Source organism: Ambystoma mexicanum, chromosome 7p, assembly GCF_040938575.1.
Source record: "Ambystoma mexicanum isolate Mex_15411 chromosome 7p, UKY_AmexF1_1, whole genome shotgun sequence".
Lineage (NCBI taxonomy): Eukaryota > Metazoa > Chordata > Amphibia > Caudata > Ambystomatidae > Ambystoma > Ambystoma mexicanum.
The window spans coordinates 847,417,814-847,436,618 of NC_090939.1; the positions used below are offsets into that span (position 1 = coordinate 847,417,814).

The following is an 18,805-nucleotide window of genomic DNA, read 5'->3' on the forward strand; positions in this document are numbered from 1 at the left end:
GCATGTTGAAACTTGTGCACCATCTGCTGAATGTGAGGGAAACACTGCCCCAGGGATGTGTCGAGCACTGCTCCGATGTACTGGAGCCGCTGAGTTGGCGTCAAGTGGGACTTCTTTAAGTTGAGGGAGAAGCCCAGCTTGTGAAGGGAGTGGCAGGTGACTGACAGATGATCCAGAATTTGCTCGGGAGTGCGTGCCCGGATCAAACAATCGTCCAGGTAGTGGTAGACGTGAATCCCCCCCTTTCTGGAGATACGTTGCCACCACCACCATGAGCTTGGTGAAAACCCTCAGGGTGGAGGTCAATCCTAACGGCAGGACCCGAAATTGAAAGTGCGAGTCGCCAACCGCGAACCTCAGGTACTTCTTGTGCTTGGGATGAATCGGCACATGAAAGTAAGCGTCCTTGAGGTCGAGAGACACCAACCAGTCCTGAAGTTGAAGGGCCTGAAGGTCTGGAGAGAGAGTAACCATCTTGAACTTGTCCTTCCTGAGGAGCTTGTTCGAACCACGCAAGTCCATGATGGGTCTCAATCCTCCGTCTTTCTTCAAAATCAAAAAATAAGGAGAATGCCTTTCCTTGTTCCTCTCCACTACAGGCACCCGTTCTATGGTGCCTTTCTCCAGCAGGGATTTTATGTCCTGCGCAAGGAGCGGATCCGGACTCTTCAAAGAGAGATTCCCTGGTGGATTGTCGTGAGGCCTCTGCCGGAAAGGAAGACAGTAGCCATGGGCTATGATCTCCAGAACCCACACATCTGAAGTAATGGCACGCCATTCTACAAGATGCTGTGCCAGCCTCCCCCCAACCGGCGAACCATGGGACATGGCCTCATGACTGAGCTGAAGCGGCTGCAGCAGTGCCCGAGGGTAAAGCGGCAACTGCCGAGCGGCCTTGACACCTCGAATACCTTGTTTTCCACCTATGGTACTCCTACGGTGGCCCCTTTGACTTGCAGCTCCTCTCGATCTACCAAAGGATGAGTAATATTGAAAGAAACCTCCCCTCCATTGCTGTCCCCTAGGACGAAAATGCAGAGGTTGGCGAACTGCAGCGCTCAAAGACTTCGCTGCAGCTTTGGAGGTCTGCAACCTCTCAAGGCTCTCGTCAGCCTTGCTGCCAAAAAGATGTTCACCATCAAAGGGCATGTTGAGAAGCCGTGCTTGTACATCAGGAGCAAACCCCGACTTCCTCCAACACGCAAATCTGCGCATTACGGTGTTTGCCGCCATGGACCGGCTGACGCAATCTGCTATGTCCAGACCCGACTGAACGGATTCACACATGGCATCCTTGCCATCCGGAAAAAGAGCAAGAGAGCCATCCCGTTCCTCCCCTTCGGGAATATGTTCAGCCGTCAAAGAGACACAATTTCACAGAGTATGAGTGAAACGTGCTAAGGCACACATGGAGTTGGCTGCCTGTAAAGCCATACCCCCTGAAGAAAACACTTTCTTCGCCCAGCCATCAAAACGCTTGTTGTCCCCATCAGGAGGGATGGTAGGGTACGACGCCTGTTTTGCCGGGGCCGTAGCCGCCTGCACCACCAAACTCTCCGGAGTGGGGTGCGTAGTCAAGTAGTTGGGGTCACTAATGGCTGGACTGTATTTCTTCGGCAAAGACTTGCTCACTGCCGGGAGACTCTCCGGAGCAGTCCAAGCCGCTGCCACCCTTCTTTGCAAGGCCATATGGAATGGCAGTACTGGGTCAGTTGGTGGACCTTGGTCAAGGATATCCGTCAGGTCATCCTGCAGAAAATCCACTGGTGGCGCAGACCACCCCAAGTATTCCATCACCCTCGACATAAGGCGCCGGTACGAGGACTCGGCGTGCGTGCCACGCTCAGGCCTACCGAACTCAACCTCCGGAGAGGTGTGCAGACTACTGGCGTCGTGCAAGGACTGACGCAGGTCTTGTAGCTGGCTATGCCCAGACATGAGTTCGTCAGGAACCTCTTCAGGAACCATACCTTCATCAGACCCTTCATCCACCTCAGAGATGTAATCCAGAGGCTGGAATAAATCCCTGGATGAGGGCACAGAAAAAGGCTCAAATACAGGCCTCACTGACTTCTGCAGGGCCTTTCTCAGAGTTTCCACCGGTCTCTGTGGCACCTCCGATAAAGCCTCTTCGAAAGGCATCGAGGGCTTCGACAGAATCGGCGTCGAGCATGGCGCTGATGGCATCGACACAGGCCTCGAGGGTCTTCGAAGACCTCACAGGCTCCGACGGTCTCTGACGGTCTCGAGGGCGTCGAGGACCGAGACCTGGAGTGGGCATGGCTAGAGCGATCCACCTTGTCTGACCGGGACCACGAAGGTGCCTGGTGATCGCGACAACCGCTCGAGCCCGAAGGCGTGTGAACGGTGTCTCTAGCACATTCCCTGCCGGCGTTTTCCGACAGCGCGGACGGAACGGAGCGCTGCGACTGAAAAATCGCCATCATCTCCTTACAAAATGAATCCCATTCCGCAGGAGTGGAATGCTTGTTGGGACAACCAACCCGCCGACGGGCGGAGTCCTCGGACGAGGACGGGGAAGGGGTGCCTCGAACAGGCAGAGGAATGGCGGGACCCACTACGGGACTGAGACCCCCTGGACTTACGTCGACGATGCAGAGAGGAGCCCCTCGAATCGTCAGACGGAAGACCAGTGGATTTCGACTTCCGGGGCTTGGACACCTTACCGACAGAAAGCTTCTTCTTATGCTCCCACAAGGCCTTCGATGTTAACGACTGGCACTCGTCACAATCGTCCGTGGCGTGGTCCTCACCGAGGCACCAGAGGCAGGCGATGTGCGGGTCCGTCAGCGACATCTTGGAACCGCAGCCCTGACACTTCTTGAAACCCGGACGCGAGGTAGAAGAAGACGAAGACATTATGGAAATCTTCACAAACAAACAGGTTCGAAGAACCGAAAGAATAGAACTCAGAAGAGCCAAGGCGCGCCGAGATCTCCGAAGCGAACACGTTTGCAGAAAAAACTGAACTGAGGCTATGGGCGTCGTGTGTCCTAGTTATAACATCCGGTGACGTCGGCTCAGCGGAGGCCCTCGAGGACAGCATATCAACGTCATCAACGCAGGACGCAGATGCCAAAAATGTGCCGAAGCAGCACAGCTGTGGTGATTACCTGTCATAGATATGGAATACGTCGGAGGACCCAATCCCCTCGAAGCTATGTTTAGCTTCTTCTTATCGAATCTTAATTTCGATACCTGGTATAGCAAGTACTACTGTATTTTCATTCAAAGCCCTTTAATAACAAGTGCCTTTATTACCCAATTTAATGGCACTCAATGGGACTTTGGAGGGCGGAATGGTTGGGCCTACCGTTTTGCAGGATTCAAACCTGAAATTTGCAGGCTAGTCCAGAATCAAGGAGGGCACTTAACCCCCGAGTTATCCTCCCAAGCACATTCTTCTATATCTTAAGCAGGATTTTCACCTTGGAGGGGATTTGCTTTGAGATAGCAAGAAGAACATAGGTTCTTAACAGCACGGTATTATAACACTCATTGAAACAAAAACTTGTACACGTGGTAGGATGCCTCCAAGCTCATGATGTGCAAACACAAAATGTGCAGTGTCACCATTTTTAATTACGATTTTGATCCTTCAGTACCCAGTTTATTTAGCTGCAATTGCCAAGAGCGTCAAGAGGTATAATGTTATTGTCAGACATAGTTTAGTTAGTTAGTTTATTTCTAGCTTTGAGTCCACTCTTTAATTTAAGAAAAGCAATGTGTTAAAAGACATTCTAGGCACAAATACAATTTGAAAACAAAATGTTGTCTACTGCCAACTTTTAGATGAAGTCAATTGGTTTATCCCTTTAAGTGCCATGGGTTCCCCCACCCCTCCCCCCCCAGTGTCAAGGCCTTTTATGGTGATTTCGGTATGTCACCATTCAATTCCTTGTAACTTTTTTGTTACATGACATATCTCGGCCAAATATGGCTCCTTTTTTTCCCACATGTAGGCAGTCGTAACACCACCCAGGAATCCTAGGTTGCTGTAGGGGGGCGAGAAAAAACAACCAAAAAGGGGGAACATTTGGGTTTTTTTCAAAAAATGCCAATACAATGATGTACAAAGAAGCCTGTGGTTTTTTACTTGTAAGAGCTAGGAACAAATGGTTTGCTGTGCTGAATTCCCCAATTTCCTGGCTTTCAAGAACAGGTTGAGTTGAAACGAAAAAAAATATTTTGATGTGGTTATCAACCTTTTTGGGAGAGGTGGGCGAATTTGCCCATTTTAGCCAATTGGACATGCGTGGCCGGAATGGAAGAAAAGGGTAGGAAAGTCGAATTGGAGGACAGAAAGGCATACATTTCTGAAAAGTAGAAAAAAATCCTAGTTTTGGAAGGGGTGATTTGCACAGGTCAGGCAACAATTAGGTTGGGGAAAATTCCATAATTTGGGGAGAAAGTGGGAAAATGACTGAAAAAAAGGTATGTGGTGGACATAGTTGGCTTGGTACGGCAATGGCTTCTATGAATTTTGAGAAAAACAATGTTCCGCTACATTCCCCCGACTCTTGCAGTTAGGAAATCACACATTTTTTGTAGTGTTTCACAAAACAAGCATTACCACAAGCCAAAAACAGAGCCATGATACACAGGAGTTTTATGCTTATGGCCTGAACAGACGTACGTAGCATGTGTAAATCAGGAAAACCAATGTGGTGAGGAACGGCAAGCATACATTTTTTGAAAGAGCACAGGAAGACCTTTTCAAGGGCAGGTGACTTGTGCAGGTTAAAGTGTATGGTGCCTAAAGCAGCAACTAAATGTAGGGCACATTTGAGAAATGAAACAGTTGTGTGACAAAGGGCACCAGCAAATGGGTCGAAACATTATGAAACCCTCCCAAACACAACAAATGCCATACCTTTGCGCGTTCCCACAGGTGTCCCGACAAAAACGATACCTCATGTGTGGGTGCAGCTACCTGGGCCCCTAGGGGAAAGGCAAAAACGCACATAACCCCAGGTCTTTTCCGACAGCTGAATTTCAGGATTTTTTCAGAAGCGCACACCATACAGATATGGGCCTAAAGTGTCCAAGCCACCAAGGAAAACAGGGAACCCCATGCATTTCCGAAAAGAGGACACCGTGGGAATCCACAGAGGTCTCAACTAATCAAATCGCCCCAGAATGTATTACCCAGAACCCCCGGCAATGTCCAAATGTGGGAGAAAAAAACCCACAATTTCCGCACATTTTACTCTGGTCACCCACCGAAACATGCCGCCAACAACACATGGCCTAACCTCCTGCATTCCCACAAATGTCCTGATGAAAACGGTACCTCACATGTGTGGGTGCACCTACCGGGGCGCAAAGGGCGAAGCTGAAAACACGGATAACCAACTCTTTTCGCAGAGCAGCATTGCAGGATTTTGACTCATGTGCACACCATACAGATTTGGGCCTAGGGTGTCCAAGCCACCAAGGAAAACTGGGAACACCATGCATTTCTGAAAAGTGGACACCCGTGGGAATGCACAGAGGTCTGACTTGCGCGAAGCGGGCCAGTATTTATTACCCAGAACCCCGACAAAGTGAACATTGTGTTTTTTCCCCACCAAATATCACTTTATCGGGGATGGTGGCTAATAAAAACTGGGGCAATTTGCGCAAGGCAGACCTCTGGATTCCCACGGAGGGTGTCCTCTTTTCGGAAATGCATGGGGTTCCCTGTTTTCCTTTGTGGCTTGGACACATTAGGCCCATATCTGTAGGGTGTGCGCATGCGCAAGCCCCGCCAAAGACCCACATGGGAGAAGGGTGCCCAAGGCCAGGGATATTACCGCCGACTTTGCTGGAGCTCTGGCTGGCCTGTGTTGCAGCTTCTCCCCACCAGGGAGTCCCGGCAGTGTGCCAATACCTCCGCGAAGGGAAAAGCTGTAATGCAGCCCAGCCCCAACTCCAGGACGGTTGGAGGTGATGTCCCCAGCCTTGGACATCCATGTACCATGTGGGTGTACTGTCCCCTAAGCACAGCGGCAACTCCAGGTAGTAAGAGAATGCGAACAAGAACTAGAGAAACTAAGTAGAAAACTTAAAGAAAGGGGATACCCGAATGAAGACCTACAGGCTGCAAAAATGAAGGTACAAGCCATAACAAGAGCTAGTACCCTTGTGCCAAAGGATACTAAACTACCTCCATCACTGGTATATGTGTCGAAATATTCTTCTCAAAGCATGCAGATCAAGAGATGCATAAACAAACAGTGGACAATACTGAAAAGTGATGAAAGAACTAAAAATCTCTTTTTAGAGACTCCAACGATTGCCTATCAAAGATCAAGCAACCTAAGGGATCTCCTGGTCAACACAAGAGACATTAGAACCAAAAGGAGTAAACCAAAGAGAACAGGAACATTTCCATGCTTGAATTGCAGCAATTGTAATAACATCATTAAAGGGGGACTAGTCCCGCATCCATACACGGGAGAGAAGATTACAATAAAAAGTTATGGAACTTGCAACACTGAAAATTGCATTTACTGCATACGTTGTCCATGCGGAATTTACTATGTTGGAGAAACGGGACGGAAATTGAGAATCCGGATTAACGAGCACAAGTCATGTATAAGAAACAGAAATACCAACTCAGCAGTAGCAAGACACTTTAATGAAAAACAACATAACATCTCCGATGTCAAGTTCCAAGTCTTGGAAACTCTTGAAGCACCAAATACACATACAGACTCGAAAAAAAGAAGACAACAAAGAGAAGCCTATTGGATAGATCGCCTTGAAGCTTTGGCACCGTAAGGACTGAATGAGGAATTCGATCTAAACTGCTTTTTGTAATAATTAAGCCTCCTGTTCACCATGCAATGTAAAAAATAATAATATTGCAATGTTCTATGTTCATCAAGAAAGCATATATCACAATGCTGCATATGCACTATGCTATGAAAACGTTTGGTCCAGATTTTAATCAGTTTGCAAAATATTGGAGAGGCCACTGCTAATCTATAATTGTTCAGTGGCCGCTCACCAATTTTTAGATAGACATTGTCTATAGTTTATTTATTTCTTCTTGTACACAGATTAATGCACTAATTACATATCTACATGAATCATTTACTGTGCATCTAGGTTTCGGGTATCACATATCTTACCCTAACACACGTTTATTTTCACAACTTACTCGAGCATATCTTTTAATATCAATAGAAGCACTGTACTACTCATATACTAATACTTAAGCAGCCGTCACCCTCGATACCACATGCTTTCACATGTCTTAGTACACTCAGTGTTAACATATAAGTCGATATATTGATACAGAGAGGCACGGATAAACATCCTCCTAAACGTCAGTACGTAGTGCAGACCGTGGCACACGTACAACCTGTAAGAAATTGAATTGAACTATGTTAGCCACAACCAATATGGCTGACACGTAAGCCTACGTGCGGCCACAATGTTTACTTAACATTGCCTAGGGCAACGCCACGAACCGCGAGTATCAGACGCTGTTCGTAGAAGACAGAGGAGGACGTTGCCTGCTGCGTTCAAGGTAAGATGTATAGACAGAATGAAGATGCGCGATCTCTGATCGCATTAATACTTAATATCAGTGCATAAGAAGGACGACAGAAGATAACACGCTTCCTCTCTCCATGTCAGGCAGTGTTATTTGGAAGAATTCAACACGCGCACAAATCGCGTTTTTGCATATCTTGGCTAACAGGTCAGTGACACTAAACACACATCGTAATGCATAGTCACAAGGTATCAGCACTAAGTATACCGGCCATTAAGCACCTAAGCACGTTAAGACACACATTGAAAGTTAGAATATTTAGCAATTCAATTAACACAAGGTCACGGTGCTAAACACTGTAGTTCACACGTATGATAAACGTTATTAAATGCTTGATATGACGTAAAATACCTCGGAATGAGCATACACATTGATGAAAGTTCCTCTGCTTCTTTTTGTTTTTCTTGCTCTCAAATTTATGTTGTACATTTGTTTGCCCTTGTGGGCGCCCTGTTTAATTAATATCTTTTTTTTAAAAACTTGTTTTGTGCACGGTGCACTGTTGAACCTTGAACTGAACATTGTGGATATGTCTAAGATATTGTAATATATAACAATCATAATGTATGTAGTACAGTAACAACCTGGCACTGAAGAAGGATTAACTCCGAAATGCATTAGCCGGATGGGTTTTCTGTTTTTGCCTTAACAGACAGCAGTAGCTTTTTTGGTGATGTTTAACCAATTAAGCGCAAAACTTTTTTGTACCTAAAGAATCCATATTTTTGAACATTAAACAAGATTATATTTTTGAATAATCACCAAAGTTGGCCTTGTGAGTTTATTAAGAAACAAAGAGTAATCGATTAACAAGAAGTGGGAATTTGGGGTGTGCGGCCCACACCGAAGGCACACTAGCCTAGGTCTTTTTTCTCCAAGCCCCGGCAGGATCCCCATTCCTCCCCGGAGGTGACACCTGTAACGTAGCACAGCCAGAGGTGCAGCCTGGGCCTGCAGACGGACAACCCACATGGGAGGCATCCGCTCCTAGGGAAACACCAATGATCTGCTGGCATGGGGAGCAGTTTGTGGCCTGCCCCTGCAATTGTGTCCCAGCCCACCAAAATATCTGCCCAGACGTCCCATTCCGACCCACACCACCAACAATCCAGCCCCAGTCTCACCCACCCCACTGACAGTGGGCCCTAACCATAGAATAATAAAAAACAGCACTCACATAATGTTGCAGCTGCTCGCGTAGAAAAAGCTGTAAACAAAACAAAAACATGTGTTACCTACGGTCACCCCAGCAAAAACAAATCTACACTCATAACTTTCCAAGCATGCCCCCCCCTTGCAAGCCATCCCTGGTGGTCTACTGAACCTCACCCCCCACAGTGAAAACACATTTGCCCCATCCTACGGGCAGATATCTGCCCCCAGGGAGGGCTGCATGAGGTGCCCCCCCAGACTCCATTAGGGGTGGGGGGAAAAGCCCACCTCAAAACGTCGGACAGGCCCCCCAATGGATGGGGCAGTAGGGTTTGGGCACTCTGGGGGCAGATTGGCACACCAATGTGCCCATCTGCGCCAAGGCAAGTTTGGTAAACAAAAAAAAAATTGAAAATGGCAGGCTGCACTTTGGGTGAGGGGGGGGCTGATGGGGCACCCTAAACCGCCAGGGAATTTTGTAATGTGAAGGGGGTGCACCTCTCCACCCCCCCCAAATGGAGGGGCGGGGTATCTCATCTAGCCCTCCCTGGGGGCAGATAAGTGGGGGGGGGCTGTCATGCACTCCTCCCTGGGGTCAGGTGTCCCTTCCTAGGAGCAGATATCTGCCCCCAGGGAGGGCAGCCTGACATGGCCCCCACTCCATTGTGGGTGGTGGGGGGGGCACCACCCCTTCCCATTAGAAAATTCCACAGCAGTTTGGGGTGCCCCACAGCTTCCCCCTAAAATGCTGTCTACCACTTTCACTTTTTTCCTTTGTTTACCCAACTCCCCTTGGTGCAGATGGGCACAATAGTGTGCAATTCTGCCCCCTAGGGGGCCCAAAACGTACTGCCCCACCCATTGGGTGGCCTGTCCAACATTTTGTGGTGGCCCTCTCCCCTCCCACCGCAAATGGGTGGAGGGGGCACCTCATGCAGGCCTCCCTGGGCCTCCTTCAAACGGCTGTGTGAGGTACACCCGCCCTCCATTTGGGGTGGGGGGGGAAGAGGGCCACCAGAAATTGTGGGACAGGAAGGTTTGGGCACCCTGTGGCCAGATTGGCACACCAATGTGCCCCTCTGCGCCAAGGCAAGTTTGTTAAACAAAGAAAATCATTGAAAATGGCAGGCTGCACTTTAAGGCGGGCTGAGGGGCACCCTAAACCGCAAGGGAATTTTGTAATGTGAAGGGGGTGCACCTCTCCACCCCCAACCCCAATTGGAGGGGCGACGCATCTCATGTAGCCCTCCCTGGGGACAGATAAGAGGGGGTTCTCATGCAGCCCTCCCTGGGGTTACATGCCCATTCCTAAGGGTAGATAACTGCCCTCAGTGAGGGCTGTATGGCATGACCCCAAGTCCATTTTAGGGGGGGATAACCCCTTTCCATAAAAAAAATTCCCTGGTGGTCTAGTGGGGGGGGGGAGGCACTCCCCCAACACCAACCATGACATTTTATTTTTTTTAGATGGGCTCCCAGCTTCCCCATGGGGGCCCTACCCTGCAGGCCCCATCGTTTGAGCGGCCAGCCCACACTTTCCTGGTGGCCCTCTCCCCGACCCATTGGATGGGGGTCACCTCATGTACTCCTTCGTGGGGTGAGAAATCTGTCCCCCAGGGAGGGCAACAAGGGGTCCCCCCTTTCAACTTGGGGTGGGAGGGAGAGGGCCACCACCCTTTCATGTCCTAACAAAATCTGTGATGGCTAGTGGTCCCCAACCTCCTCCCCCCTTCCCATTGCATTGGATTTCTTTTTTTTCATATGCCCCCACTCCAGGGGGCAGATGATCACCCAACTGCCCCAGGGGTCTCCGTACATGTGGCCCCATGCTTTGGGGCCTCGGGGGGAGAAGGCTGCTTACCTAGTAAGCAGCTCCCCTACCCCCCTTTCCAAATACATCCCTTGTGGTCTAGTGGCATTGCTGAGCGCAGATCGAGTGCTCTGCGCCCGATCCGCGCCCAGCAATGCTTACACAAAAGGTGTTGTTGGAAAGGGGAGAATCTCCCTTTCCAACGACACCTGCCTTGATCTCCGGCTTGAAATACAGCCGGAGATCAAGGCAGAGCAAGGTGGAGACTCGCCTTATGTTTTCACTGTGGCAGCCGAAAATGGTTGCCGCAGTGAAAATCCTTTCACTTTCATGTCGGTGTGCATTACGCACACTGACGTGAAACTGAAGGTAATCCAGCCCCCGGGCAGTGAGGCAGGACCTCCCCCTCACCTAGCCAGGGGGTTGGATTACAGTTTTGTGCGAAAAACAGAGTGCCTAAAAGGACAAGCTATCTCGTCCTTGGCAACCTGGAGGTAATGTCAAGGACGAGATACCTCGTCCTTGGCACTTAAGGACTGAATAAACTGAGATTGCTTATAGTTGTCAGCCTGTCAGCAACTAGTGGCGATCCTTATGTTTAGTCTTTAGGTTGTTTAAATGTCCATTGATCTAAATAGTGTCTGGCTGGAGACAGATTCCTAATTCTGAGGCTGATCAGAATAATTGGAAGCAAAGAAAAAGTGAGTTTGGAGATCCGTATTGTTGCGCCAAAGTTTTGTTTTATTTTTTCTTTAAAACCCCTTAAGTGCCTAGCTATTATTTAAGTCTATGCAAAAAGGACGAGCATACTCGCCCTTGGCACTTAAGAGGGTATTTTTTCAATTCGTAACTTTCATCATTGTTGAAAGTCCGTAATTGATATAAGTTTCTGCATTAGGGTACAATATCTAACAAAGAAATGTCGCCTTCGACACGTGTTTCTCAGTCTATAAATAATGACCGTTTCTTCAGGAGGGATAAGTCTTAATCCTGACTTTGGTACAATACAACTAAATAATAGAAGAGAAAATAAGAAAGGATGAAGTTGTGATTGCTACATAATGTAGGGTTGCATTTCATTTGAAAGAATATATTGTATTTACTTTTGACCTCTGGACAAATTAGTTCTAATTGTTAAGTAAAGTAATACTCACTGTTTTGGGTGTAGCGATAGCTTCTCAAAATTATATGTTGTTGTGGCTGTGCTTTAATAGGTTTTGCTTTCTCCTGGTTGGCGTGCCTGTATCAGCAAGATGCTTATTCTAGGTTGAAATGCATATAGACTGAAGTCAGATTGCATAAGATGCCGTAATTTCGCTAAATTTGTGTAGGCTTTAATCAGTGAAAACATCTATGGAGTAAAGACAGCCTTTCTCTTACCTTGGATATTCTGCTGTGTCAAGAGTAGATGATTGGCAATATTTCTTGCTCCATCTTGCCATAGAATTTCATGTTGTTCTTTAGTTTTCCTTTATGTTCTTGTTGATGGTGGCATCCTAAAGGAAATCTTGTGTCTTCCTTAACAATTGTTCTGAAATGTTCTTGGATTCGTATTTTTAGGGGTCTTATGGTACTCCCTACATATAGTTTTCAACATAAGAATTCAATGGTATACAATACATGTTTTGCGTTGCAATTAATGATTTGTCTCCCTTTTTTTTACTGCTCCGTTGGATAATGTGATTTCTTGTTTACCATTGACTGAGTTGGGACACATTTTGCATTTGCTTCACTTGTAGCTCCCTGTGAGTAATTTGGATTTCCATAGTTGTTGCAGGCCTGATGACTTCTTTTTGTTGGAAAAGTGTGAATGGCTTAATGTATCCTGTAAGCTTTTGGCATTTCGAAAGGTGATATTGTCCTAGTCATCAAGATAATCTGGGATGTCATCGTCCAATTTTAGGATATGCCAATTTTTCCTCAATGCCTCTTTGATGTCTTTTGTATTGGAAGTATTTGTGGTGATGAATCTTATTCTGCTAAAGTAATTGGGAAGAGATGAAGTGCATCTATTGGTGAGTAATTCCGCTCTTGGCCTATTTGTAGCTTTGTGGTATGTTTTGTGCAGATGACTCTGGTTGTAACCTCTTGCTTTGAATTTTTTCTTTAATTCTATGGCATGCCTTTCGTATTCTTCATGTTATATACAGTTCCTCTTTATCCGGAAGTTCACCATAAGGAATATTTTGTAATTACGTGGTTGGGATGATTGCTGTTAGCATATAAAATTGTTTTGCCAGCTGTAGGCTTAACAAATAGAGTTGTGTGTATTCTTAATTTTTTTATGTAAAGTTCCAGATCCATAAAGTGTATAGATGATGTGCTTTCTGTGACTGTAAATTTCAGATTGTATTGAAATTTCAGATTGAAAATTGAACGAATTGAAAAAATGTAAAGAATAAATAAAACCAAAGTTTGGAGCAACAATACGGATCTCCAATCTCACTTTTTCTTTGGTTTAAAATAAAACATCTTAAATACCGAATCTGCAGACCAGTTCTTAAACATGTATATGAACTTTGGTCATGCAATTAAATGCACAGTTTACATACTATGTGACAATTCGCAAGGTGTCGTCACTTCTCCCCAAGGGGGAACCCTTTCCCATGAGGCTAGGGGGGTGCAGCAGCTACCCAATAGTCCCCGTAGGGGTGGTTTAATATGGGAGGATCTCATGGGGAGGTACTCCTCTGTTGTAAACAAGGACGATCACCTACGGTGCAGCCCGTTGAACCACGTCATTACCAAAAATTCCCTAGCCTCCCCCTTCCATACCGAGCCATTTAGTTGAGAGTAAGCCCATGTATTTTTGTAGCACATGGAACAGTGCCAGTAAAGTACATACTGAGACGAGGAAGAAAACGGGAACCATGAAGAGTAACCAAGTACTGCCATGAGGTGGCTCACTGGAGGCATGAGCAATTCCAAAGAGACATTATCTGCAGGTGTTGACGCTACACTGGGGCGGAGTCCCTGATATAAAAAGGAAAGAAGAAGGACTAAGGGAAGTCAAACTTAGAATGAGGGCTGGAAGAAAGGCTGTGCAGGGGACGCCAGCGGTAGGATGCAAGAGTCCATTGTGGGTCTGAGAGGAGCATACACAACTGGGAGGCCGAAGGGGAAAAGCAGTGGTGTGATAGCGACAACGTGGACCATCAGTCCCAGAGCTGAGCCGAGACCGTAAGAAGCAGATGATTGTGAAGGTGCACTGGGGCCGCTGATGCAGACGCAAAGAGCTGTGAAAGCCACCGACAAGAAACCCCATCCCAGGACGGACCAGTGACATGCTGCATCCCACGAGAAGGTAAAGGGAGGCACGGGAGACCTGGTAGGGATACACAGGAGGCAGAGAGAGGGACACAACGTAATGTTCCTAACCCCAGTGGCAGCCATAGGGCTATTGGGGAACTGAACTGTGTAGAGAGCATCAGGGAGGGTCTCCCTCGTCCCAGTAGTCACAAAATAGCTTCTGGACACAGGAACAGTGAACAAAGCATCTGAGGAGAACTTCCTCATCGCAGTGGCACCAGAGAAGGGTCTGGGACCCTAGCAACAGTGAAGAAAGCATACAAAGAGAGCTTCCTCATCACAGTGCCAACCATAAGCCCACTGACCACCAGAGAGAATTATGGGCCCGCAATACAAGAGATTTGAGAACCAGAGGAGAACTTCCTCAGTGGAGTGGGCAAAGATAAGGCCATTGACCAGCAGAGAAGGGTTTGGGACTTTGCTGGTACCAAGAGAGTGTGACAAAACATACAGCAAGTTCAAAGTCAGGAAGAAGAACTTTTCAAGTATCAAGAGAAGGAAGTCGATCTCCTGGGGAAGATACGAAAACCCACGGATATTCCCAAAACACCAGGGGGAAGGGAGTAATTCCCCTCTGGTCTTATTGTGAACTGTACAGACCAGTACCAGAAGAAGGGAGTCATTCTCCTGGTCCAGAACGGGGAGTTGTGCAAAGACTGTGTGGCGCCCGCAAACCAGCGGAAGGGAGTCATTTCCCCAAGTAACTTTTTTGCAAGAGAACATTCATTTGAATACTACCCGAATACCAGGAGAAGGGAGTCCTTCTCCTGGGGAAGGAACTTTCTGATAGATTATATTAGTCTTTAGTTGTAGTGTGAGGGATAGAAGTAGGCTGTGACACAGGACAGTGGACTTTGATTTTGACAGACATTCTGACAGGTCGTTTAGTATTAGTTTGAAGCAGGGAAACCCATCTTAGATGATGGGGATAGCGAGGGTCTTTTTTTTAACAAATAAAAGTCTATAACCACCACCACGCCACCTTTGTGTCAGCTTCCTTCTTCGACTCCCTTCCAACCAACACACATTAAACAGTCCTAAGAATTACAGTGACATCATTGATATACAATTAAATATGGTGTGTAGCAAGGAGAAATTTTCTCATGTAGGGATTATAAGAATTAAAGATTATATGGGCTAAAACTTGGACACACACACACACTAATATATATATATATGTTGACGATGCAACTACTCTCGTCACTTCTCCCCAGAGGGGAGGAGCCCTTTCCATGAGGCTAAGGAGATCAGGCCGCTACCCTATAGTCCCCCTAAGGGTGGTAACATCACATGCAGAAGGACCTCATGGGGAAATATTGCTCCTCTCGGGAGAAGGACAAACATCTAGGGTACAGCCCTTACAAGAACATCACACCCCCACATACTCTAGTCCATCCTTCCTCTGCTCACCTCTTTGTAGACAGTAGAACTAAGTACTGTTACAAAGCAGAGTACCTCAAGGTTCTTGAAAGTACTGAGACCAAGAAGACTGACAGGAGCCTAGGTAATCCAAATACTGGGGCGAGTTGGCCCCCACAGAGCAATGAAAATGGAACCAGTGAAAGAGGCAAGAGGACTTATACAATGGGCCCAGACACTGCTGCCAACATTGTATAAAGATCGGCAATGGACCAAACACTTGGTCTTGGGCAAGTGTGGAAGACTGCAGGTGTGCTGTACACCAAACGTAGGAGATTCAAACCTGCATTGCTGTTCCGAAGATAGAGAGCTGCAAGGACATTGGCAGTATGCCGTGTCTGATGACTGGAAGTTCTGCAGGAGCAGACTTGTGCACAGTATTATCGAGAGGAGGAGGAACACAGACTGCAGTAAGGAACGCCGTCACAGAACAGCAGGAAAAGCAAGATGCCAGAGAAGCCAAACCAAACAACTGCCATCCCAGGAAGCCCCAGCAACTTGACAAAACCCTCAACATGCTAAAGGGTGGCACCGTAGACCCAGAGGGGATGCAGGGTAGCCCACCAAGAGGGTGCATGCATTTGTCCCTAAACCCCTTTGCAATCATAATGCTTGGGTGGCATGGCAGGGGCATAAACCCTACAAAACTTCTCCTCCTCTCCTCCTCTTTACAGTGGTGGAATGAAGCCTGTTGACCAGCATGGAAGGGTCAAGGAGCCCAAGCACTATAAAGAGAACTTGAAAGGGAGAGTACCTCACGGCAGTGGCGGAGATGAGCCCACTGACAGCCAAAGGAAGGCCAGGAACCCTAAACAAAGTAAGAGTCATCTTCCTCATTGTCATGCTTGGCGGTAAGTGAACCAAGTGGGCCAGTACAGAGAACCGGAGAAACCTGGGTCTGGGACGTATAGCAAGAAAGTGATGAGTAATTTTCTCATGGCACTACTTGGCAGGGAAGTGAACCAAGTGGGCCAGTTCAAAGAAGAAGAGAAACCAGGGTCTGGGACCCAAAGTAAGAAAGTGATATGAGTCATCTTCTTCGACACAGCACTTGGCAAAAGTGGTGAACCAAGAAAGTCAAATCAAAGAAGACAGGAAGTCAGGGAAGTGGACACTCCTAACTATTAGAATTGGGTGTTATAGGTGTGAAGTCAAAGCAAGAGAAGACCAGGAGAAGGGAGTAATTCTCCCTAGTTAAAAGGACTAATAGCAAGATACTAATAATAATAATTTGGCATTTATATAGCGCTACGAACCTTCAGGTATCTGAGCGCTGCTTATTATTACCCACAGTGTGTGGTGCTCATTTATCGACCTCGGGAGGATGAAAGGCTGAGTTTGGCCCCACTGGGATTCGAACCTGCGTTAGCAGACTCTGCACCGGTGTCAAAGCGAGCGCTCTACTCGCTGTGCCACTTGGAGAAGGGAGTCATTCTCCTGGTAACCCGGACCAAAAATAAGGTCCAAAAGCCTGGAGAAGGGAGTCATTTCCCCACAATGTGTCCGATCAGACACCAGGAGAAGGGAGACATTCTCATGGCCCAACCAGAAGAAGAATAAAAGTATTGTATTGAAGTCATTCCCCCTGACAATGTGTAGAGACACAAGACTGTTCTAAGATTTGGGAATTGTATGCATAAAACAGAAACCCTAACCCAGGAGAAGGGAGTCATTCTCCTGGGGCAAGAACAGTACTGCCTTATTGTTTAGTTTCTAGCGTAAGGGACAGAAGTAAGGTTTTTCTTGACACAGGAGGGTGAACACTTGAGTAGACAGACATCCGGACAGTCACCTTATCTTTATGTTTGAGGCAAGGAAATCCCTCCTCGGAATAGGTATAATTAGGTTCTCTTTTACTTTCCTATTCAATAAACGTCTTTTTCTCCAAACATGCACCTTTGTGTCAGCATACTTCTGCTCCCTTACAATATACTGAAGAGAAATCCCCTACTCACACGGGAAACTGCGAGAGTAAACTATATAATGTACCACAGAGGTTGTTCCCAGTGGAAATGTTTCAAAACATAATTTGCTAATTTATCATATTTCCATTAAATAGAAGAATTTAGGCAATAAACAAATTCATATAATTCTGTCAGAAAAAAAATCATTTAGTTTGAAAAACAGAAGTTTGTTCACATTACACTAATTTACAATCTTTAATAGTGTAGGAATATTTTTAGTGAAATATGTTTTTATGAAGCATACAAGTAAATAAATAACCATCAAACACTAAAGTCAAATACAACCGTCTCCAATCACCCGTGTTTATTGCTCTCATAAGCCGTATTTCTTGGCATGACTTTTCTTGGATGTGCATTGTTCCCAAATTCACCAAGCTTACCACTGCAATTCTGAAACTACTCAGAAAAGAAGTCTTCTGCCATTTTGTGGCTCTTATCTCGATACATTCTCTTCTTCTCCACTGTTATTGTTATTGTTATTTTGCACTTATATAGCGCCTTATATACCATTGGTATGGTCTGAAGGCGCTGGTAGGTTGAACGCCCTTGGGAACCGAAGTTCAGATCAGTAGAGAGAACGGAGAGTCAAAAAGGTGCGTGTGAGCACCGGGTATGTGTGCAGCTCGTGCGGTACTCGTGTAATAGCTGCTTCTTAGCGGTAGATGTGGTGGTTTAGAGATCAGGAGAATGTGTTCGTTCTGGCAGGATTTATCCGGAACGGATGTGGCTGCGTTAGGCCTGAGGAAAACGCCTGGCTGGGGGTGTGATACCAGCAGTGTTTACATAGAATGATGTGGAATAAGCGGCGGATGTTGGTATGAGAACAGTTATACCGAATGGTGTCATAGTATCTCTGTGTTCTAGTTGAGTGGTGATGTAAGGAGAGAGTAAGCGTGGTGGTGTGATATGATGGGTTATATGCTCTTTCAATGAGCACACTTCTAAATGCAACTTTCCCAGAGAGGGTACTGGGCGAACTTCTAAATTCAATTTTTCATAGCAAGGCTACTGGGCGAACTTCTAAATACAATTTTCCACAGAGAGGTTTATTGGGCACACTTCTAAATTCAATTTACCAGAGAGGCTATTGGGCAGAGGGCTATTGGCTACACTTCTAAATGCAATTTTCACAGAGCGTCTACTGGGCATACTTCTAAATTCAATTTTCCAGAGAGGCTATTGGGCACACTTCTAAATTCAATTTTCTAGAGAGGCTATTGGGCACACTTCTAAATGCAGCTTTCCAGAGTGTCTATTGGATACACTTCTATAATCAACTTTCACCGATGCTATTGGGAACACTTCTAAATGCAACTTTCACAGCGTGGCTATTGGGCACACTTCTAAAGCAGCTTTCATAGAGGATATTGGGCACACTTTTAAATTCAATTTTCCACAGAGAGGCTACTGGGCGCAGTTGTATAATCAATTTTCAAAAGGCTATTTGGGAGCAGCTCTAAATTCAATTTTCTCCAGAGGCTATTGGGCACACTTCTAAATGCATTTTTTTTACAGAGCGTCTATTGGATGCGCTTCTATAATCAACTTTCACAGAGGGCATTGGGCACACTTCTAAATGCTGCT

General features: G+C 46.5%; 1 protein-coding gene across 3 annotated transcripts in view; it reads right to left on the reverse strand.

Annotated features, from left to right (window-relative positions):
• Positions 1–18,805, reverse strand: part of CLYBL (citramalyl-CoA lyase) — a 2,832,351-nt gene that overhangs the window by 2,291,188 nt on the left and 522,358 nt on the right. For 2 of the 3 annotated variants that reach the window (XM_069637010.1, XM_069637008.1), the window contains exon 2: positions 8,745–8,774. The exons of the other annotated variant lie outside the window; for it this stretch is intronic. In XM_069637010.1, the coding sequence (XP_069493111.1) occupies positions 8,745–8,774 (30 nt within the window). The remainder of the gene's footprint in view (positions 1–8,744; positions 8,775–18,805) is intronic. 3 annotated transcript variants of the gene reach the window in all.